The sequence below is a fragment of the Oncorhynchus tshawytscha genome, linkage group LG07 (assembly GCF_018296145.1).
Source record: "Oncorhynchus tshawytscha isolate Ot180627B linkage group LG07, Otsh_v2.0, whole genome shotgun sequence".
Taxonomy (NCBI): Eukaryota; Metazoa; Chordata; class Actinopteri; order Salmoniformes; family Salmonidae; genus Oncorhynchus; species Oncorhynchus tshawytscha.
The window spans coordinates 35,947,883-35,970,141 of NC_056435.1; the positions used below are offsets into that span (position 1 = coordinate 35,947,883).

The window sequence follows — 22,259 nt, forward strand, 5'->3', positions numbered from 1 at the left end:
GTGGCGGCAAACACAGACACGGAAACAAACACCCACAAACCAACAGTGAAACCCAGGCTACCTAAGTATGATTCTCAATCAGAGACAACTAACGACACCTGCCTCTGATTGAGAACCATACTAGGCCGACACAGAAACCAAACATAGAAAAACAAACATAGACTGCCCACCCCAACTCACGCCCTGACCATACTAAATAAAGACAAAACAAAGGAAATAAAGGTCAGAACGTGACACAACTATAGTGTAGATTTAGCCTGGGAATCACTTTTTTTATGCACGATGCGTTTAACAATGCAACAACAATGCAATAATGGAACAGAAAACTTTGTAAATTATGTAATCAAAGGCAGATCTTGCATGTTTTAGTGAGTAAACACACAGTTTACTATTTGTTTGTGAATAGAGCGATTGTGTTATATGGAAATCCAGCGTAAGGTTTTGTGTGTGATGGTAGTGGCAGCTTGCTCATGCTCTCCTTGCTTAAAGCTTTTTGTTGTGAAACTGGTTCAATAGTTCCCTATTCATGAGGACAAGGTGTATGCACCTAATGTTGCCATGTCATGTTTTCTACTGTGCAGCCAGTCAGTGAGTATTGTATCCTCGCCAGGGTCTGTACACACACTCACACTTAACGCATGGACACACACACACACACACACACACACACACACACACACACACACACATGAACACAACACACATGTGCAGTACACCCACACATACTATACATGCTCACACATCCTGTCTCTGACACATACAGTATTTTTACTATTTTCTACATTGTAGAATAATAGTGAAGACATCAAAACTATTAAATAACACATATGGAATCATGTAGTAACCCAAAAAGTTTTCAACAAATCAAAATATATTTTATGTTTGAGAATCTTCAAGGTAGCCACCCTTTGCCTTGATGACAGCTTTGCACACTTTTGACATTCTCTCAACCAGCTTCACGAGGTAGTCACCTGGAGCTTTATCCAAACTTTTGACTGGTACTGTACACAAACATATATTAATAAGACTAATCAGTGCATTGAGTCACTGTGAACACAACCACAAAGCCTGATCAATTACAGCTGTAATGGTGTGCTGCCTGAGACACCCACAGAATGAGCATGTCAATTAGTACAAAGACTAAATGCACATGCTATCAGCCTAACCCCCCGCCACGAGCTCAGCGGTACCAGACATCAAGCTGTGTTTTAGTATTCTTAAACACTATTGAACTACTATTAATGTATGTGCCATACCATTCCATTCTCTATGTTGTTGGTATTCTTGAATACCATTTTAAAAGGGTATGTTTTCTGTAGGTGGTGCTTAATATATCTGTGAAGGAGTTTCCACACTTCAATGTCTCGCTTTATAAGTGGATTACAATTGTGGAAGTGGCCAGAGCTGTTTTATGTGGGCAATCCCATTTTTGGGACATTATCCAAATTTTAGCTGAGAGGTAAAAGCCTCCATTCACAGAACCTGTCGATAGTAGTTACAAATGGCCAAGGTAGAGCTGGGTTGGACCTGGGAGTGAGCCAGTGGCACACTGGTAATGAACCATAGATGGATTCCCCACTGGCCCAAAGCACTTTGGAGGGAGAGAGCTGTGATGAGAGTGCCGCTGTGGGGAATCACCGTTCCAATACTACTTTCATGATTTATCCTTCCTGCCTCCCAGTCTTTACCTCAAAGTAATCATTAATCAGACTGGATTGGCTAAAACTAAGATGTGGAATCCTTGATTTTCTTATCTCATTAGATCAGTGATCACTTCAAGAAAGGGAAGAGCAGCCTCCTGAGTGGTGCAGGGGTCTAAGACACTGCATCGCAGTGCTATAGCCGTGCCACTAGAGATTCTGGATTCGAGTCCAGGCCCTGTCGCAGCCGGCTATGACCGGGAGACCCATGGGGCGGCGCACAATTGGCCCAGCGTCGTCCGAGTTAGGGGAGGGTTTGGCCTGCAGGGATGTCCTTGTCCCATCGCACACTAATGACTCCTGTGACTGGCCGGGTGCAGTGCACTCTGACACGGTTGCCAGGTGCACAGTGTTTCCTCCGACACATTGGTGCGACTGGCTTCCTGGTTAAGTGGGCATTGTGTCAAGAAGCAGTGCTGCTTGTTTGGGATGTGTTTCGAGGGACGCATGGCTCTCGACCCTTGCCTCTCCTGAGTCCGTACTGGAGTTGCAGTGATGAGACAAGACTGTAACTACCAATTGGATACCACGAAAAAGGGGTAAAAAATATATTTTAAAAAAGGGGAAGAACAATAATGTTTTTTACAAGTGCCCCCTCTAGAGGGCTAAGCTACAATAAACCAATCTAATGTTTCTCGCCGCAACCAAGTCTGCTCTGATTTTTTTTTTGGGGTGGAACCATCCGACTGGGCACGAACTGGTTGAATCAACGTTGTTTCAATGTCATTTCAACGTTGTTTCAATGTAATTAACTTAATTAATTACCAATGTGCTATCGTGGGAATGATTGTTGAGAGATCTCCACTTAAAAACTAAATAGATTCACTGATTCACAGTTCAATAGGTCTAGGGTTTCAAGCTCTGGATAATTTCAAATTGAATGGTATTTAATGATGTTGAATTGTGTTTGGTTGATCAACACAACCCAATATCAACATTTGAAGGAGATGTATCCTATGCTTGGATAGTTGTGCCACTTAGTCTGGCTTAGTCTGACTTAGTCTGGCTTTAAATCCAGTTTGACTACAAATTCATTATTTATATGTTGGATTCACATCTCCATCTCAACCAAAAATCTTGGTTGTTTAAAGTGTTATTTTTTTGTTTAAAGTATTGTTATTTAAAGTGCATTTAAAGTGTAAATTGATTTAGTCCTATTCTTTAACTTTGGTTGAGATAAAATGTTGGTTTAGATGGAGATGTGGATCCACTATATAAATAATGAATTTGTCGTCAAACTGGAACAAAAGCCAGACGAAGTAAATGGCACAGATGGAACTGTTAAGACAGAAGATAAATCTCCTTCAAATGTTTATTTTTTATTTTTTTAAATGTAATCTTTATTTAACTAGGCAAGAACAAATTCTTATTTGCAAAGACGGCCTTTACAATTTTGATATTTGGTTGAGTTGACAACCAAACACAATTCAACATCACTTTTGAAATACAATAAATAGCCTATTAACTTGTTGACAGGTTTACAAATGAAACAGTATGTTGGATTGACATCTCCAACGCAAACAAAAATAAAAGTAGAGAATGCGATTAATGCCAGTGGCTCAGATGGAACTATCCAAGCTGAAGATACATCTCCTTTAAATGTTGATATTTGGTTGCATTGTCAACTTTTGCAATATAGTAAATTACCTAAAGTTAAGGCTATCTTACAAACTATTGTAACATTCAACCGTAAAATGAGTAACACATCCATGGCCATATTTTGAGGTTACTGTAACTAGGCCTATACATTTCTTCTTATTTAATCATATAAAGCATGTTCAAGATAGCATGCATAGGTTGTTGCAGGTCTGTGGAGATCTTCACAATTGCTGTAATAATATGCACTGCATCTCAAACGGCATTGATCACTTGCACCATGTACTTTAAATATTATCTCAACTGCAATCCAGGTCATTTGCTTCTGCTATTAGATGAAGCACAGTGATAACACATAAAACGGTTGTATAAATAAAATATATCTGACATTGTATTCCCATTTGAACTTTGCTGTGGTTTTAAATGGTTGAAAGCATAGTGATAGCACATTGGAAACTCAACTAACCTTTGGCGGTATTTAGGAGTTGGTGATCATTGATCAACGTCTCAATCAAATATTACCCAATTATCCAGGTTGATATTATGCGGTGTATCTAGTGGGATTACTCTAGAGGAGCGGCACTGCCACATGACTGAAAGCTCCAAACCTATAACCTCTACAATAGAAAACTATTTTTATGAATTATTTATTTTATTTGTGGCAAATATTCATTTTAAAATGGCAGCTTCCTTTCAAAAAGGCAAGAGTAAAAGAAAATAGGAGAGAGAATAGGGGATTAGACATGTCTGTGTTTGTTTCTTCCCTTCTTTTGTGCTTGTGTTAGTGCATGTCCCTTAATAAAGCCACATGATGTTGCTGCTGAGCATTCACGTACCTCTGCTTTTATGTGCAGGCCTGTTTGTGTGTGGGTGGGTGTGCACGTGCACAGATGAGCACTTGCGCTCCTTTGTTGGCTGTCAGTAATCTGGGATTACACATCCATTTGATGTCTTACGGACATTATGCAACTGCCGGGGAGAGCCTGTCTTTGTGCCCTGCCCTCTATGTAAGAGGAGAGGAGAGAGAGTGATGTGTGGCCGACGAAAGAGAGAGAGATATGGTTGCCCTCCTTGGTGCCCTCTCTCTTCTCTGAGACTGTTTTCCTGACCAATATGCTCAGTAGTCACACATTAAATACACTAGATTGGAAGCTGGAATGGTGATGGCTTTTTCCCTGATGGTGATTAGGGAGATATGTTCCTTGATTTGCAATGGCCGACCCCCTTTGAATGATTCAGAGCTATTTCAGACCTCACCAACTGCCGAAAAACACTAATTAACGTTGCCCAGAGAGAGAGAGAGAGAGAGAGAGAGAGAGAGAGAGAGAGAGAGAGAGAGAGAGAGAGAAAGAGAGAGAAAGAGAGAGAAAGAGATCAACAGGCTTGGTATCTGCTGTATGACGGTAGAGCGGAACATGTGTTGTTGTCTGTGTCACACTGCTTTGCTTTATCTTGTCCAGGTCGCAGTTGCAAATTAGAACTTGTTCTCAACTAGCCTACCTGGTTAAATAAAGGTGAAATAAAATAAATAAATAAAAACATAGAGGCTACATCAGGGCTGCCCAACCCTCTTCCTGGAGATCTACCATCCTGTGGGTTTTCAGTCCAACCCTAATTTAACACACCTGATTCTACTAATTAGCTAATTAGCTCAACAAGACCGTAACTAGCTGAATCAGATATGCTAAATTAGGGTTGGACCGAAAACCCACAGGACAGTAGATCTCCAGGAAGAGGGTTGGGCAGCCCTGGGCTACATCATCCATCATCTATCATCTCCCTCCTTTCCATGTCCCAGTTCTCCCAGTGGGTAGCCATAGTGGCTGCAGAAACAGCATCATATATGATAGGTGAAGTATGTTGCAGCGTGAACACTCATGACTGAGTTATGTTTTTGTAGCTCACAGATGGCAGGCATAGAGATGGCCTCCACTAATACCAGGCCCCAAGTTGACATGTCCACTGCTTTCTCCTCTCTCCAGTAGTGGTGTGTGGGTAAAATCACTGGTGAAGCCAAGCCAGAAAAAAACATCCATATTACTTCCAAAGTTTTGTGATAATTGCTTTGTTTGCTCTATAACCTGTTAGTTCATATGCCTTGACGCGGTGATATATAGGCCTAAGGCAGAGACAATAAGATATCACAGTGGCAGAATATATTCAACCACACCTTTGTTTCATCACAAAACCGCGGAGCAACCTCTGTCTGGTGAAGACCACAAAGAGTATTGCATGTAATGTAATATTGCATGTACTGTCATACAAAACACACTTTTATTTTTTGTTGTCCTAGGCTACCTGGATTAAGTGCTTGCTCACTAGCCTAATTTCCTTTCATGGGCAATGTTAGCTAGTTAACATTAGCCTTCCACATTTTCTAATTTTAGCTAGCTAGTTAGCCAGCCACTGGAGGACAACAACACATCGAGATGCAGCATTTCAAGTTGTTTTTGTCAATGACGTATGCTCTCAATGTGATGTGATTGGAGTGAAGCCAAATCCAAACTTGCTTCCCTAGGCACTTTTTTTTGGTGCACCAGGACCATTCACAGTTAAGCTCACTCAGTTAAACTCAACACTGATTGGCTATTATTTTATTTATTTTTTTATCAAGGGAGGCCAAATGCTTGCTGGCTTCCCTTGCCTTCAAGGCTGCAACAATGTCATACTCTTTATGATCAGACAGCATCAGATAGATGGCCTACACATACAGAGACAGAGGGATGCTGTTTTATTCGCAGAGATGCTTTCTCCGGTGAGATACATTCAACCTCTTACGAATTGAAGGAAAATTATGAAACACAGAGACGAAAGACAAATAATTTGATAGATTTTATGTATTTTTGTCTTGGTCAAATTTTTGGGGAAGTCTGGTTTCCCTTGGCATCCATGAATACATGCCACTGGCTCTCTTCCTCTTTCACACTCTTCCTCTCTCGGTCTCTGTACCTCCTCTCTCTTTCTCTCTCTCTCTCTCTCTCTCACTCTCATTCGCTCACACATCTAGTTAACTCTGTGTGTCAGCGCTAAACCAAGTTTCATTACCACAGATGCCATTCCATACAGAAAGGGGGGGGGATACCTAGTCAGTTGTACAACTGAATGCCTTCAACTGAAATGTGTCTTCCGCATTTAACCCAACCCCTCTGAATCAGAGAGGTGCGGGGGGCTGCCTTAATCGACCGCCTGGCACCACTGTTAACACTAACTGTAGTACATTGACTATCAGTAAGAGAGAGGAAGATTTCTTAAAGAGGTTGCTACGTTACTTGGTACAGTTGAAGTCGGAAGTTTACATACACCTTAACCAAATACATTTAAACTCAGTTTTTCCACAATTCCTGACATTTAATCCTAGTACAAATTCCATGTTTTAGGTAAATTAGGATCACCAATTTATTTTAAGAATGTGAAATGTCAGAATAAAAGTGGAGAGAATGACTTATTTTCGCTTTTATTTCTTTCATCACATTACCAGTGGGTCAGACGTTTACATACACTTAATTAGTATTTGGTAGGATTGCCTTTAAATGGTTTAACTTGGGTTAAACATTTCGGGTAGCCTTCCACAAGCGTCCCACAATAAGTTGGGTGAATTTTGGCCCATTCCTCCTCACAGAGCTGATGTAACCGAGTCAGGTTTGTAGGCTTCCTTGCTCACACACGCTTTTTGAGTTCTGCCCACAAATTTTCTATAGGATTGAGGTCAGGGCTTTGTGATGGCCACTCCAAGACATTAACTTTGTTGTCCTTAAGCCATTTTTCCACAACTTTGGACGTATGCTTGGGGTCATTGCCCATTTGGAAGACCCATTTGCGACCAAGCTTTAACTTCCTGACTGATGTCTTGAGATGTGGCTTCAATACAGCCACATTTATTTATTTATTTTACCTTTATTTAACTAGGCAAGTCAGTTAAGAACAAATTCTTATTTCCTCATGAAGCCATCTATTTTGTGATGTGCTCCAGTCCCTCCTGCAGCAAAGAACCCCCACAACCAGATGCTGCCATCCCCATGCTTCACGGTTGTAATGGTGTTCTTCGGCTTACAGCCCTCCCCCTTTTTCCTCCAAACATAACGATGGTCATTATGGCCAAACAGTTCTATTTTTGTTTCATCAGACCAGAGGACATTTCACAAGTACGATATTTGTCCCCATGTGCAGTTGCAAACCGTAGTCTGGCTCTTTAATGGCGGTTTTGGAGCAGTTTCTTCTTCCCTACTGAGCGGCCTTTCAGGTTATGTTGATATAGGACTCGTTTTACTGTGGATATAGATACTTTTGTTTCCTCCAGCATCTTCACAAGGTCCTTTGCTCTTGTTCTGGGATTGATTTGCACTTTTACGTCCATCTCTAGGAGACAGAATGCGTCTCCTTCCTGAGCGGTATGACGGCTGCTAGGTCCCATGGTGTTTATACTTGCGTACTATTGTTTGTACAGATGAACGTGGTACCTTCAGGCGTTGGAAATTGCTCCCAAGGATGAACCAGATTTTTTTTCTAAGGTCTTGGCTGATTTCTTTTGATTTTCCCATGATGTCAAGCAAAGAGGCACTGAGTTTGAAGGTAGGCCTTGAAATACATCCACAGGTACACCTCCAATTGACTCAAATTATGTCAATTAGCCTACCAGAAGCTTCTAAAGCCATGACCTCATTTTCTGGAATTGTCCAAGCTGTTTAAAGTCACAGTCAACTTAGTGTATGTAAACATCTGACCCACTGGATTTGTGATACCGTGAATTATAAGTGAAATAATCTGTCTGTTAACAATTATTGGAAAAATAACTTGTGTCATGCACAAAGTAGATGTTCTAACCGACTTGCCAAAACTATAGTTTGTTTACAATAATTTTGTGGAGTGGTTGAAAAACGAGTTTTAATGACTCCAACCTAACCTTATGTAAACTTCCGACTTCAGCTGTATTATAAGGAATTGCACCCTGTAGTGTATATTCTTGTTTGTGAGGTAATGTGAAAATGCATGCATTTAAAATATTGTAAGCTGGAGCCTGTTTGGGTACCAAATGTAGTTCTGTAGGCAACAGAGACATTAAGATGTGGCAATGATCATCAGAGAGACCAGGGCCCTGTTTCCCAAAAGGCATCTTAAGGCTAAATTAATCTTAGAACCATAGGATCTTATTCTAACGATTAACTTAACCTTAAGAGACTTTTGGGAAACCAGGCCCAGGGTAAAAGAACTCTGAAAAGCTGTGATAGGGAGAGAAATAGAGACTAACTTCTTAAATGACAGCCTAGGGAATTATCAGCATTGGTCCAGTTTCCTAGAGGACCAGGACTCTTTGTCATGTGTCCACCCCCATACAGAGCCCTCTGTGTGGGAGTAAACACAGCCCGGCTCCCGGAGACATGAAAAGAGGATTGTACCTCAGACACACACACACACACACAAACACACACACACACACACACACACGCACACACACACGCACACACACACACACACAATATGCTCGTATGCATGCGCACACACACACATATGCACACATACGCACACACAACTAATGGGGACTCTGTTTCAGTGGGGGTCCGTCAGTCACAACCCACGCACATGCAGGCCCAGTGGGCTTCTGGATCTGTGAGCATTGTCTTCTGGCCACGCTCAGGGTGCTAATGATGGGAGGAAATGTACTGTAACGTTAGATGAACAATAATGCATACACAGGACATGCTCACTTAAGCGATACAAGACACGTGCCAGGCACAGACATACAGACCATGCTTAAACTCTTATGAACACAAACAAACACACACACACCCACTGAAAAAACATGACTTAATCCGCATTTAAGTATGTACAATATACAGTTCATGTCTGTACAAAACATCCATAATACATCCTACATTACATTGATGAGAGTACTATACACACACATAATGTCATATTTGCACCGTGAACCTGTAAAGAGCCTTTTCAGGAGTCAGTGCTGGTTGTGACCAGCTGGCTCAGTAAAACAATCATTCAAGGGAATATTTCATCCTGTGCCAGAGATGATTAGATTCATGCCATTAAAGTGGTGCATTACATAAACCCTCAGCCTGATGTTAGCTGGCTTGGGGGCTTAGGGCCAATGGTGCTGCTTCATGAATGGATTGTAGTGGACAGTAAAACATGGGAGAGGACTTTAGTTAATGAGAAGAGACTAAGTTACCTTGTTGAACCACTGGTGTTTATTTGTAAGTGGAACACAGTCTAAACTCTCTGAGTTGCTTATACACTTTGGGAAGGGAGATGACTACATTTCTTTATTGTATTATATAAATTATTTGGGGAATTATGACTTTGCTATTACAGTTTTTTCCAACTGCTTACACACAAAATCTTTTCATGTCACACGATTTTTGAAACCTCTCACTCAAAGTGCAAAACTACACACCAAATGTGAAAAAACATAAGCTATTTCTCAGCCTTTGACTCAGTTGTCAATTGCATAAAATACTACACACAATTCTCAACCTAAAACACAAAAATCTAACAGGAAGTGACTTGCTTTCCTTTTCCAAACACAACCAATCAAAATGCTACACTTATTCACCAGGTCACACAATTATAAATATGGTCTATGTGGGGACATAGAGGTTGCCTCTGTCCAATGTTGGATACGGCATGCTAGGAGATTCTTCCCTTGATGTTTGGCAAGAGAAAACCTATCTTGTGATGTGGACGAAGTATCGTGGCCAGACTCAGGCCGGAGAAGAGATGAAGCGTAGCTTAGCACTGGTGAGCACTTAGCACTTTGCATTTTGTGTGTGCAGTTTTGGGAATTGTGTGTAGAGTTTTGAAAAAAAGGAGACAGTTTTGAAAAACGTGTGTAAGCAGTTGGAAAAACTGTAATCTAAAGGTGAGAACACAGCGTCAAATGTCAAATAGCAACATGATCTCATGCACATATATACTGTACCCAAGGGTTTGGAATATGGAGTGTTCTCTTCCTGGTCATCTAATGTTTGGAGTATGCCTGTTTGCTCTGTGTCTGTTCATGAATAAATGGCTGGCAGAAGAGGCATGTGTAAAAACTGACGCAGTGTGCCAAACTCCAGTCAGAACACTGACCTTTTCCTTAGTAATTCCCTGGTATTAGTGTGTTGGTGTGTGTAGTTTCTGGACTGCTGCCATGGCTGGCCGGCCTCTCAGTCTGATAGGCATCTATAGTGAACCCCAAGGGTTTTGCCTCACTGTCTTAGGAGGAAGAGCATATTACACAGACACACCCATCTATTTATGTACAAAGTGCCAATCTTAAAAATATGACAAATATTTACACACAGGCATGTGCCTGATTTCTTGTACTGACTTCGCAGTTAATTTAATTAGATGTCACTGACTTAAATAAAGAAATAAAGACTGTTCAATGTCTTTAGCCTCGTTTTGTCTTTTACTCCACTCTGAAAATGGGAGTAGTGAACATTGCACGGGTACAAGCGTTTAGTAAATGTAGGCCCAAGGTTGTTGGATTCCAATGTCAACCAATACAATTTAATGCTTCATTAAGCACATGCGATTCCTGCGGGAATTCACTCTTGAGACAGACCGTGCAGTATGGAAACTGTAGACACACAGACCATTATAGCGCCTATTCTCACCCACTCTTGTTGTGAGTGAATGAGACTTCTCTTAAGAGAAAACAATGACATGTTATCTTTGTAGTGTATACTTGAACCAGAAGGGTCACAATTACCTATGTTCCAAATACACCCACAATTCCCATAGTAAACCTGGATCTGAAAGCACTACATAGGTGAAGGTGATATGGAGAAAAATTACTTGCCCTCAGAATCTGCCAAATTCAGTCCTCTGATATCTGTGGGGTTTGGAGTCAGGAGTCAAGGATCTGAATTGATTAAAGTGTGTTTGGACAACTATTTCACAACAACTCCGAAACCCGAATGCACATCTGCCCCTCCCCCCGACACCTACCCCAAGCCCAAGCCCTGGCAGGACATATTTCCCCTGATTCCTCTTAATGGAGTGGATGATTCCTAGAATTTAGCAGCTGGACTATAGATTATTTGCGTAACAGCAGTCATGTTACATTTGTATGTGTGTCTGCCTTTTTCTTAAACCAGTGTAATATGGAAGTAATAATACGGTGGACATATTGTTTACTGCCTCTCACCATGTTTCACACATCGGCATGGGGGGCTGTGTTTTATCAGGGTATAGATGTAGAATGTGCTTATTTTATTGTCAGTGTGTAAGTGTTGCTATTTTCTGGTATACAGCTTAGCCTCCAGCTCTCCTTTGTGTGTTGAGAGCAGAGCTAGAGTGGATTAAGCATTTTTTAGGGATTACTGGTGCTACAGATAATTTAACCCACAGTCAGGTGCATATAGGTAGAGCGAATGAGGCGAAATGACAGTATACAGCTGCCTACAGGATCAACTGAGGCCGTACTACCAATATCTGGTCTTTACTGTGGCCTCACACTGGGTCTATAAAACGAATGGCTACTGGTCATCCTCCGTTCACTCACACCAGAGTGTAAGTGGAGGAGAGAGTAGAGGGATGAGGACAGGTTAGAGGTGTGAGAGGAAGCGAGAGTGTTCCAGGATGGATGGATGGGTTGATGAGTTATTGTGAAGTTCTCTGTTGTGCTGCTTAGGTCACACTTCTGTGACTGTATATTGTGCCAGGAGAGTATGTGATACTGTAGTTCACCCCAGACATGCTGTCTACTCCGTGTCTGCTCCACTGTCTGATGAACTATATGGGTCTGATTGCGACAGGCATCTGGAGGTGAGAGGTTGGCTGGCGTTCAGTCTTCATTAAACCCTGTGGCCCAGCTGGTCTGCTGAGACATCTTTCTCATCCAAATATGGGCTATTTATCAGTACTTGGCAGAGAGGTGAATGGGGTTGGGAAGGGTGAGGATCCACAGCTGATGATGGGTGTTTCGTTTAGTTTATTAGGATCCCCATTAACTACTGCACATGCAGCAGCTACTCTTCCTGGGGTCCACATAAATGTACAAATACATGACAAAGTACAACTCCAGTTGAGGCTTAGGCCTAAGAGAATGTTTTGAACCAATTACAATACTTTTGTTTTTAGATGTATTTAAGACCAGTTTATTGTTAATTAACCCTTCTGACACTGACTGTAACTCCTTGCTAAGAGTTTCAGTGAGCTCACTGGTTGTAGGTGCTGATGTGTAGATTGTGAAATCATCAGCATACATATTCATATTATCTTATTTTAAGACAAGTGACAAATAATTTGTAGATATAGAGAAGAGTAACAGTCCAAGGCAACTGCCCTGAGGGATACCACACTGTACATATCTGATGTTAGAGAAGCTTCCATTGAAGAACACTCTCTGGGTTCTATTGGATAAGTAACTCTCCAACCATGTGATGGCAGGTGATATAAAGCCATACAAATTATGATCAGTAACATAAAATGCTACACTGAAATCTAACAATATAGCTCCAACTATCATCTTGTTATCCATTTATTTTAGTCAATCATCAGACATCTGTGTCAGTGCAGTACACATTTAGTGGCCTTTCTTTAATGCATGCTGAAAGTCCGTAGTTAACTTGTTCTTTGAAAAATAGCATTGTATTCGGCGCATGTGTCAAAATTTGATTTGATTTGTATTGGTTCAAACACAATTTGCTCCATCAGTTTACTAAGAACAGGCAGCAGCTGTTAGAGCCAACAAAGGGTGCTTTACTAATTTTAGGTAGTGGAATTACTTTAGCTTCCTTCCACGCCTGTGGACACAGACTCCTTTAGGCTTTGATTAAATACAATGCAAATAGGGGTGGCAATATAGTCTGCTGCCATTCACAATAGTTTCCCATCAAGGTTGTCTTTACCTGGTGGCTTATCTTTATTGATGGATAACCATTTTTTCCACCTCTTCGACACAAACTTGACCAAATTCAATACAGCAATCCTTCTCTTTCATGATTAGATCTTTAGATCTTCAATACACAAAGATGATTGTTCACTGTTCAATGTTGTAATTTCATTGAACTTATTGGCTATATCAAAAGATTTTGTTATAAATGACCCATCAACTTTAATGAACGATGGAGATTAATTGTTTTTTTTTGCCCATAATATATTTTAAGGTGTTCAAGTATTTTTCCATAGATTTTATGTAAATTATCTTGTTTTGATAATATCATTAGTTTTTTTTAAATTAAGTTTAGTCACAAAATGTCTCAATTGACAGTAAGTCAACCAATCAGCTGAGCTGCCTGACTTGTTTGACACTTTTTTTTGCATAATTTCTTTGAACCATAAAATGTCTATTAGTGAAGATATGATCAATACAAGTGGATGTCACAGATCCAACACTATTGTTATACACTGTAGCTGGTTGAGTTATAACCTGGGTCATGTTACAGGCATTAATCACAGTAAGAAGCTTTCTTTCTTTCTCTCTTGAGGGGAGAACTAGATGATAACCAGTCAATGTTCAGGTCACCAAGAAAATGTGTCTCTATTAGTATCTAACATCAGACACATATACTCCAGATACTGACAGTTTGCACTTGGTGGCCTATAGCATTACCCTAAAAGAAGAGGCTTCCGATGAGGCAGGTGAACCTGCAACCACAGCACTTATTTTTAAAACTTTTATTCAGGGAAGCCCAATTGAGACCAGGGTCTCATTCACAATGGTGCCCTGAGTGCCCACATTATCACAGTCAAAGAAAATTAACATTTCAAAGAAAATAAGAAGAATAAAGATACAAATAAACTACTAGGTTTACAATATTACAATTTCAACAATTAAACCATTTACAATTAATCAAAATAACTACAATCCTCAATTAATTAATTTAACACCAGAGTCCTGAATGGCCCTAGTGGCACCAGAGAATCAAGACGCAAGGAATTTTGCAGGTTAATCCAGCAATGGGGGGCAATAAAACTAAAGGTGTCAAGGCTCAGGAGAAGACCCAGACAGTTTAGAAGTAACAAAAGTGTATTACAAAAACAAGGGGGCAGACAAGCAACATGTCAAGGTCATGCAGAGGTCAGTAGTCCAGAGCAGAGTCCGAAAGGTACTCATAGGTCAGAAATCCAGGGTGGTGTGACAAGGTACAGAATGACAGACAGGCTCAGCATCAAGCAAGGCAGAATGGTTAAAAAAACAGAAAAGCTGGAAAACAGAAACTAGAAACAGAAAAGAGCGCGGAGAAAAACACTGGTAGGCTTGTCAAAACAAAACAAACTGGCAACAGACAAACAGAGAACACAGGTTTAAATACACTGGGGGAAATTAAGAAGACGGGTGACATCTGGAGGGGGTGGAGACAAGCACAAAGACAGCTGAAACAGATCAGGGTGTGACAAAAGGAGAATTGGTCAAGACCAGAGGGACCTCAAGAGTTAACCAACCCTGCGAGCGGGTTTGGTAGCGCATTTTTTTATACTTCAGCAAAAACATTATGTAAGTTGGTAGCTGGTAGTAGGGCTTTGTAAACATAAAAGGGTAATGAAGGGATCTACAGGACTTTGAGTACCAGCCAACCTTTTAATAGAGGATACAGTGGTGAGTATTAAAACTGTCACCTGTGATAAAGTGAATGGCACTATGGTAGACGACATCCACTTAATTTGTCATGAGATCCTCTCTGACCTTTATAGGAATATCCCTTTGAATATATTCAGTAACACCTCCCCTGCAGACATTCCTGTCTCAACGGTGCTGTCTAAGTAAGTCTCAGAAATTGCTAATATATTAATATTATCTAAGATTAGCAAATTACTCATCTCATTAACTTTGTTTCTGAGGCTACATATATTTATATGAGCTAACTTTAACCCTTTCTTTGGTAGCTTATCTAAATCTGAACTCATTGATAATAGGTTTTATTTGGAGTGTGTGAGTAGAGCTCATTAGATCTCAGAAAACTGTTGAGATTCTCTACATGTTGGATGGTGGATAAATGAGGATGGCTACTGTACAGAGTACTTTTAATCATCACCCTCATTTCAGGGTTTTAGTATAGCCCTCGGCAGAGAGGCTAGTAGTGGAAAGGTCATGTTGAACTCTGAACCTTGACCCCATCAAGGGTAATCACTACATGGCTTCCTGGAGTTGCCTGTGAAATGGTGACCACGGTAAAAGTAACTTGGGACAGCTGTGGGAGGGGACAGATGGGGGAGGAGGTCCAGGGGTGGGTTGGTGGGCGTGGCTTTAGACATTAGTGTCATGGACAGAAGAGAAACCGAGACACACTGCTCCCTCATTATTTCTGATCGGGGCGGGGCCAATCTGCTCTACTTATTGCCTGTTTGTTTGTCTTGTGTAGAGGACAAAGGAGAGAGACCACACGAAGGGAGTATTGATAATACATTTGAATGAGTTACAGTATCTTGTTCCTTGCCAAAATGATGACAGAACGGTTGGCTACCCTCGCCTCTCTTCCTCTAAACATGTTGCGACTGTGTGGTAAAGACTTTGATAAATGATGGACGTCGTTTGGGTGATTATCCTCAGTCAACATCACATTCCTAGATAGGACCTAAAAGTTTCATTATGGCTGTACTGCCTCGTGTCACCTCATCTATGCTGCATCACTTTCTCTATCCTCCCAGTTAGACCTGCTTCTACCAGCCTGTGTGTTTAGCTTGGGATGGCGAGAGACTGGACAGTTTATTAGGTACACCCATCTAGTACCTGTTCGGACCCCCCATTTGACTCCAGAACAGCCTGAATTATTTTGGGTATGGAAACGTTGCTCAATTGGTATCAAAGGACCTAACGTGTGCCAGGAAAATGCTCCCCACACCATTACACCACCGCCACCGGCCTGTACCGTTGACAACAGGCAGGATGGGGCCATGGACTCATGCTGCTTACGCCAAATCCTGACTACCATCAGCATGACGCAACAGGAATCGGGATTCATCAGACCAGGTGATGTTTTTCTACTCCTCAGTTGTTCAGTGTTGGTGATCGCTTTCTCCCTGGAGCCACTTCTTCTTGTTTTTAGCTAATAGGAGTGGAACCCGATGTGGTCGTCTGCTTCTTTAGCCCATCCGTGACACCGACCGACGAGTTGTGCGTTCCCCAATGCCGTTATATGCACTCCCTGTTGTACTGCACTGTTATTTGCTTGTTTGTGGCCTGTCTGTTAGCTTGCAAGATTCTTGCCATGAACGGTCCTTGGACCTCTCATCAATGAGCTGTTTTTGCCCAAAGGACAGCTGCTGACTGGATGTTTTTTGTTTGTCGCACCCTTCTCGATAAACCCTAGACACTGTCGTGTGTGATAAGCTCAGGAGGCCAGCCGTTTCTGAGATACTGGAACTGGCGCGCCTGGCACCAACGATCATGCCACGCTCATAGTAGCTTAGGTCACTCGTTTTGCCCATTCTAATGTTCAATATAACAGTAACTGTATGCCTCTATGCCTGTCTGCCTGCTTTATATAGCAAGCCACGTTCACATGACTCACTGTTTGTCTGTAGGAATGAACCATTTTCATGAACGGGGTGGTGTAACTAATAAACTGTCCGCTGAGTGTACATTTGCACAAGTGACTTGCGCAGTATTACTGTGGCAACATCAGTCCAAACTAATTTCCTATCTATGTTTGAACATCTTTAATGCCCAATCATTTATTTATAGCCTATATATCAGTCCTGTTGCCGTGGGATAATAGTTTTTTTCCATACAGCGATTGCACCACTAATACATTTTTATGCAAAAAAACTCCTCATTGTTACTGTCTAGACTCTTACTCAAGCAGTATTTTACTGGGTGACTTTGACTTTTACTTGAGTCATTTTCTATTAGTGTATCTTTATTTTTACCCAAGTATTACAATTGGGTACTTTTTCCACCACTTATTTATGTTATTAGTGATTCCTTTTAAGGTAAAAACCCCCCCTGTCCCTTATTTTAATTAAGTTCAACAATGTTAAGTGAACTGAAATCTCGTTTTAACGTGGTGAAACCTTTCCTTTATAAACATTTTTGAAAATAAACATCTAATAGTCAAATCATAGTGTTAAAGCAGGTGAGCTGGTTCTACTCTTTTTTTGGCAATATTCTGGTGTTTGTGGTAGAAACCTAAGCGGGTGGAGCATAACACGTCAACCCTGTTACCTACATCTGGACAGACTAGAAATGTGCTTCCATTTCCACTGTCACAAGGGGATTTTTGTTTGATTTAAGATGCAATCGTCAACCCTGCTACTTTATTTGGCACTTAACAGGCATTTACTACAGTATGATTTTTATTTATTTACCTTCTTGATATGGAAAATATGTTTTTATTAAGTTGCCTATGTGCCCTTTATGACAGAATGTAACCATTTGGTAAAATCTGAAGTTTTTTTCTTACAAAGTTACACATCTTAAAAAGCACCGAATTGGTGGAACAACCCGGATGTTAAAAACGGCATGAGATAGAACCAGGAAATGTGTAATTGGTAATGGGAGGACTGAGATATGAGTGCTGGGACTGAGGCTGCGCAGAGCAGCTCACTGAAGAAGAAAGATCTATGCATGCAAAGAGGATCCAAAAAGAGGAGTTGTGTTAAGTGAAGAAAGACAACTTTTCTTTTTTTTTACTGTATATTCAACATTGATATAAACTTATTCATTTTATAAGGGTACTGACAATAAATGTTTGAAGTGAAGTAATATGAAACCTGTGAGCTAACTTAATGTTACCATGATTCCTATTACTCTGTTGTTTCCCTCTATATTGACTGTCTGTCTGTCTGTCTGTCTGTCTGTCTGTCTGTCTGTCTGTCTGTCTGTCTGTCTGTCTGTCTGTCTGTCTGTCTGTCTGTCTGTCTGTCTGTCTGTCTGTCTGTCTGTCTGTCTGTCTGTCTGTCTGTCTGTCTGTCTGTCTGTCTGTCTGTCTGTCTGTCTGTCTGTCTGTCTGTCTGTCTGTCTGTCTGTCTGTCTGTCTGTCTGTCTGTCTGTCTGTCTGTCTGTCTGTCTGTCTGTCTCCTCTCTCAGATCAGTAAGCAGCAGCTACAGACAGTGAAGGAGCGTTTCCAGGCTTTCCTCAGTGGTGACACCCAGATAGTGGCAGACGAGGCCTTCATCAATGCAGTCCAGAGCTACTATGATGTGAGGCCCTACTCTCTCTCTCTCTCTCTCTGTGTGTGTGGGGGGGATTGGATTGTGTTATCTGTTGATTTGTATTCACCAATGATTTTTCTGCAGTTTTAAATAGTCCTCTGCAGACAAACCAAATCGTCTGGATGTTTGAGGAGACCTTCTCTGGTCTGGTAAATGATGTGGAACACACAGACAGCTGCTTCCCTCAGGCAGTCTTATTAATGTTTTCCTCCTGCATCTGACAGATTCAAATGAATTGGACTTCCCAAAATAGGCATCTAAAATATTAATAGTTCAGACAAAGGCTATGTGAGGTGCTAAGCTGAATCCATGGACATCTTGTGCTCCAGAAAAGTAGCTTTGAGTATGCCTATCCGGGGCCTCCCGAGTGGCGCCCGGGTTAGGTGGAGGGTCTGGCCGGCCGGGATGTCCTTGTCCCAACGCACTCTAGCGACTCCTTGTGGTGGGCTGGGCGCATTCACTCTGGCTTCGGTCGGCAGTTGTATAGTGTTTCCTCCGACACATTGGTGCGGCTGGCTTCCGGGTTAAGCGAGCAGTGTGTCAAAAAGCAGTGCGGCTTGGCAGGGTCGTGTTTCAGTGGTCGCATGGCTCTCGACCTTCGCCTCTCCTGAGTCTCTACAGGAGTTGCAGCGATGGGCCATAACTGTAACTACCAATTGGATAACATGAAATTGGGGAGAAAAGGGGGTGAAAAGTACAATAACAAAAAAATACAAGAGAGTATGACTATCCATCCCGTTCAATATGTCTGCCTTGACAACTCTGAAATCACAGAAGAACGAGGTTTGAAACACTGTCTCAAAGCTTCCAAACCGTTACAGAAAATGAGACAAAAGTGAATGAGATTTACTCTGCCTGCAGAATTAATTGATACAACACTTCAATAAGCCTAAATTAGTGAATTGAAATGCTTCATTACTCAACACCCAGCTAAAGCTGGTTTTCCAATTCAATTAAAGCCCAATGCTCTTACTGACTGTGTTCTGGATGCTTACACACTCCCCACATCCCCACCTGCCTTAGAGCCTGGAGGAGACCTGGGGTGCTCTTCCTTGGCAGAATTTAGGGTTAAGCTAAATTAAGACAAAAAATTATAGCCAACATTTCAATTTTATTTTCTATATCAGCAGTTTTATTTTCAACACTCCCATTTGTGCATTGTTCCCTTCTTTTTGGCCCACTGAGAGCACTGCTGCTGTTTCAGAAAAGTTGCAAGTGCCCGAGGTTGATACATGTCTGTGTATCTGTATGTCCATCCAGCCTCAGAGGCGATGGCCCTCAGTCTTCACCCTGCGTTAGGCACTGACTGGGAACAGGGAGCCTGTCACCGTGAACCATAAGCATGCTGCATGGTAGAGAGAGGGCCAACATCTGAGTCAGCCAGACACATTTCTCTTTCCCTAACCCACACCCTTTGGCATGGAAAAATTGCTTCGTGAGAATTGTGGGGAAATAAATGTGCAGTTTGGGATTGAACAGATAAGCACAACAATGCCAGATTTAATTGAAGCTACTATCATTTATTTTCCTCTGCACCTTCATCTTGAAGACAGAAAGACCGAGCTGCAGCAAATCCTCAAAGAGAGAAGCAGTACTTTAGACGTTTCACTTCCCTCCAGAAGCGAAGACGTGTCAGGGTGCCACCAGGGCTTCTTTACGCAGATGCAGAGGAGAATGTCTCACAGAAAATAATGGGCAATTTCCAATTCAGAAATTGAGTTCAAATACAATTCATCCCAACCTCACAACCAAACTGTATGTTCTTCCTGTATGTTCTTTCTGCCTTTTTAATACTTGAACCACGTGCTTAATCCCCCCTCTATGCTCTTAACCGTGACCACAGATATTCCTGAAGAGTGACCGTGTGTCCCGGATGGTGCAGAGCGGAGGCTGCTCGGCCAGTGACTCGCGGGAGGTTTTCAAGAAGCACATTGAGAAGCGTGTCCGTAGCCTGCCGGAGATCGACGGCCTAAGTAAGGAGACAGTGCTCAGCTCCTGGATGGCCAAGTTTGACACAATCTACCGCGGAGAGGATGACCCCAGGAAGCACCAGCAGCGGATGACAGCCAGTGCAGCCTCAGAGCTCATCCTCAGTAAGGACCAGCTCTACGAGATGTTCCAGTCCATCCTGGGCATCAAGAAGTTTGAGCACCAGCTCCTCTACAACGCCTGTCAGGTGAGATAAGAGCTTCATCTCATGTCCTTTACCCGACATTTGTCTTAACACTAACACTTTCACTGATGGAGATTTCTCTGTTTCACTCCTTTCTCTATGTCTGAGAGGTGACTTGAGGTGCAGTGTCAACTTTTAACACCTTTTTGAGGCTTTGATTTGAGGCTTGCTTCCCATTAAATTCCAATGGGTTGAAATGGTAAAAGTGTGCTGTGAAATCAGCCTTACTTTAAACCCCTGGAAAATCCATCTACCTTCCAGGGTTATTAGATGAATAGGCACCTGTCACAGAAAAGCACAGTGTTTAGTGTGGGATTGAAAACCCTTTAATCCAAGCAGGAAAGAGGACCAGAATGAATACTGCAAAAACAATATGACCATTGTGAGATGGAGAGAGAGTGTGGGTGGTGTGAAGGGCACTATGGGGGCAGAACAATAGATGAGTGTGACTACCAAGGTACTGTGCTAACGGCAATCATATTATATCATAGATAATGGAATGGATAGCTATTGATCATTGTTGAATGGAGAGGGTGGGCTGAGAAGTAGGCAGCCGGAATAATTGGACGATGGTGGCCTTCAAAGAGGGGGTCCACATGTCAGTCATACTGGGTTCAATGGAAGAAGGTGTAGTGAGCCCTTCAGGATGTCTTAAGTCATCATCCAGGCTTTTGTCTGTCCAGGATTAACCATTCAGTTGCCACACACACAGGACGCTGGCCAGGTAGCATTGCAGTTAAGAGCGTTGGGCCATTAACCAAAAGGTTGCTGGTTTGAATCCCCAAGCCTACTAGGTGACAAATTTGTAGATGTGTCATTGAGCAATGCACTTAACCCTAATTGCTCCTGTTAATCAAATCAATTTGTATTTGTCACATGCGCCGAATACAACAGGTGTAGACGTTACCGTGAAATGTTTACTTACAAGCCTACAATGCAGTTCAAGAAATAGAGTTAAGAAAATATTTACTAAATAAAATAAGAAGTAACACGATAATATAACAATAACGAGGCTATACAGGGGGTACAGGTACGGAGTCAATGTGCGGGGGTACAGGTTTGTTCGAGGTAATTTGTACATGTAGGTAGGGGTAAAGTGACTATGCATAGATAATGTAAATAGTCCGGGTGGCCATTTTATTAATTGTTCAGCAGTCTTATGGCTTGGGGCCTTTTGGACCTAGACCTGGTGCTACGGTACTGCTTGCCGTGAGGTAGCAGAGAGAACAATCCATGACTTGGGTGACTGGACATTTTGGACCTTTTTCTATCACCGCCTAGTATATAAGTCATGGATGGCAGGAGCTTGGCCCCGTTGATGTACTGGGCCGTACGCACTACCCTCTGTAGCGCCTTACGGTCAAATGCCGAGCAGTTGCCATACCAGGCAGTGATGCAACCAGTCAGGGTGCCCTTGATGGTGCAGCTGTAAAAAAATTAAAAAAAAATCATGCCAAATCCTTTCAGTGTCCTGAGGGGAAAAGTTGTTGCCGTGCCCTCTTCACGACTGTCTTGGTGTGTTTGGACCATGATAGTTTGTTGGTGATGTGGACACCAAGGAACTTAAAACTCTCGACCTGCTCCACTCAGCTCCGTCGATGTTAATGTCTTTTCCAGCTCCTTTGTCTTGTTCACATTGAGGGAGAGGTTGTTGTCTTGGCACCACACTGCCAGGTCTCTGAACTCCTCCCTTTCT

At 41.9% G+C, this 22,259-nt stretch overlaps 1 protein-coding gene across 12 annotated transcripts in view; it reads left to right on the forward strand.

Moving 5' to 3' along the window:
* The window catches only part of LOC112255258 (calcium-dependent secretion activator 1), a 180,363-nt gene that overhangs the window by 25,789 nt on the left and 132,315 nt on the right, over positions 1 to 22,259 (forward strand). For all 12 annotated transcript variants that reach the window (XM_042324355.1, XM_042324357.1, XM_042324354.1 and 9 more), the window contains exons 2-3: positions 18,265 to 18,378; positions 20,234 to 20,566. In XM_042324355.1, the coding sequence (XP_042180289.1) occupies positions 18,265 to 18,378; positions 20,234 to 20,566 (447 nt within the window). The remainder of the gene's footprint in view (positions 1 to 18,264; positions 18,379 to 20,233; positions 20,567 to 22,259) is intronic.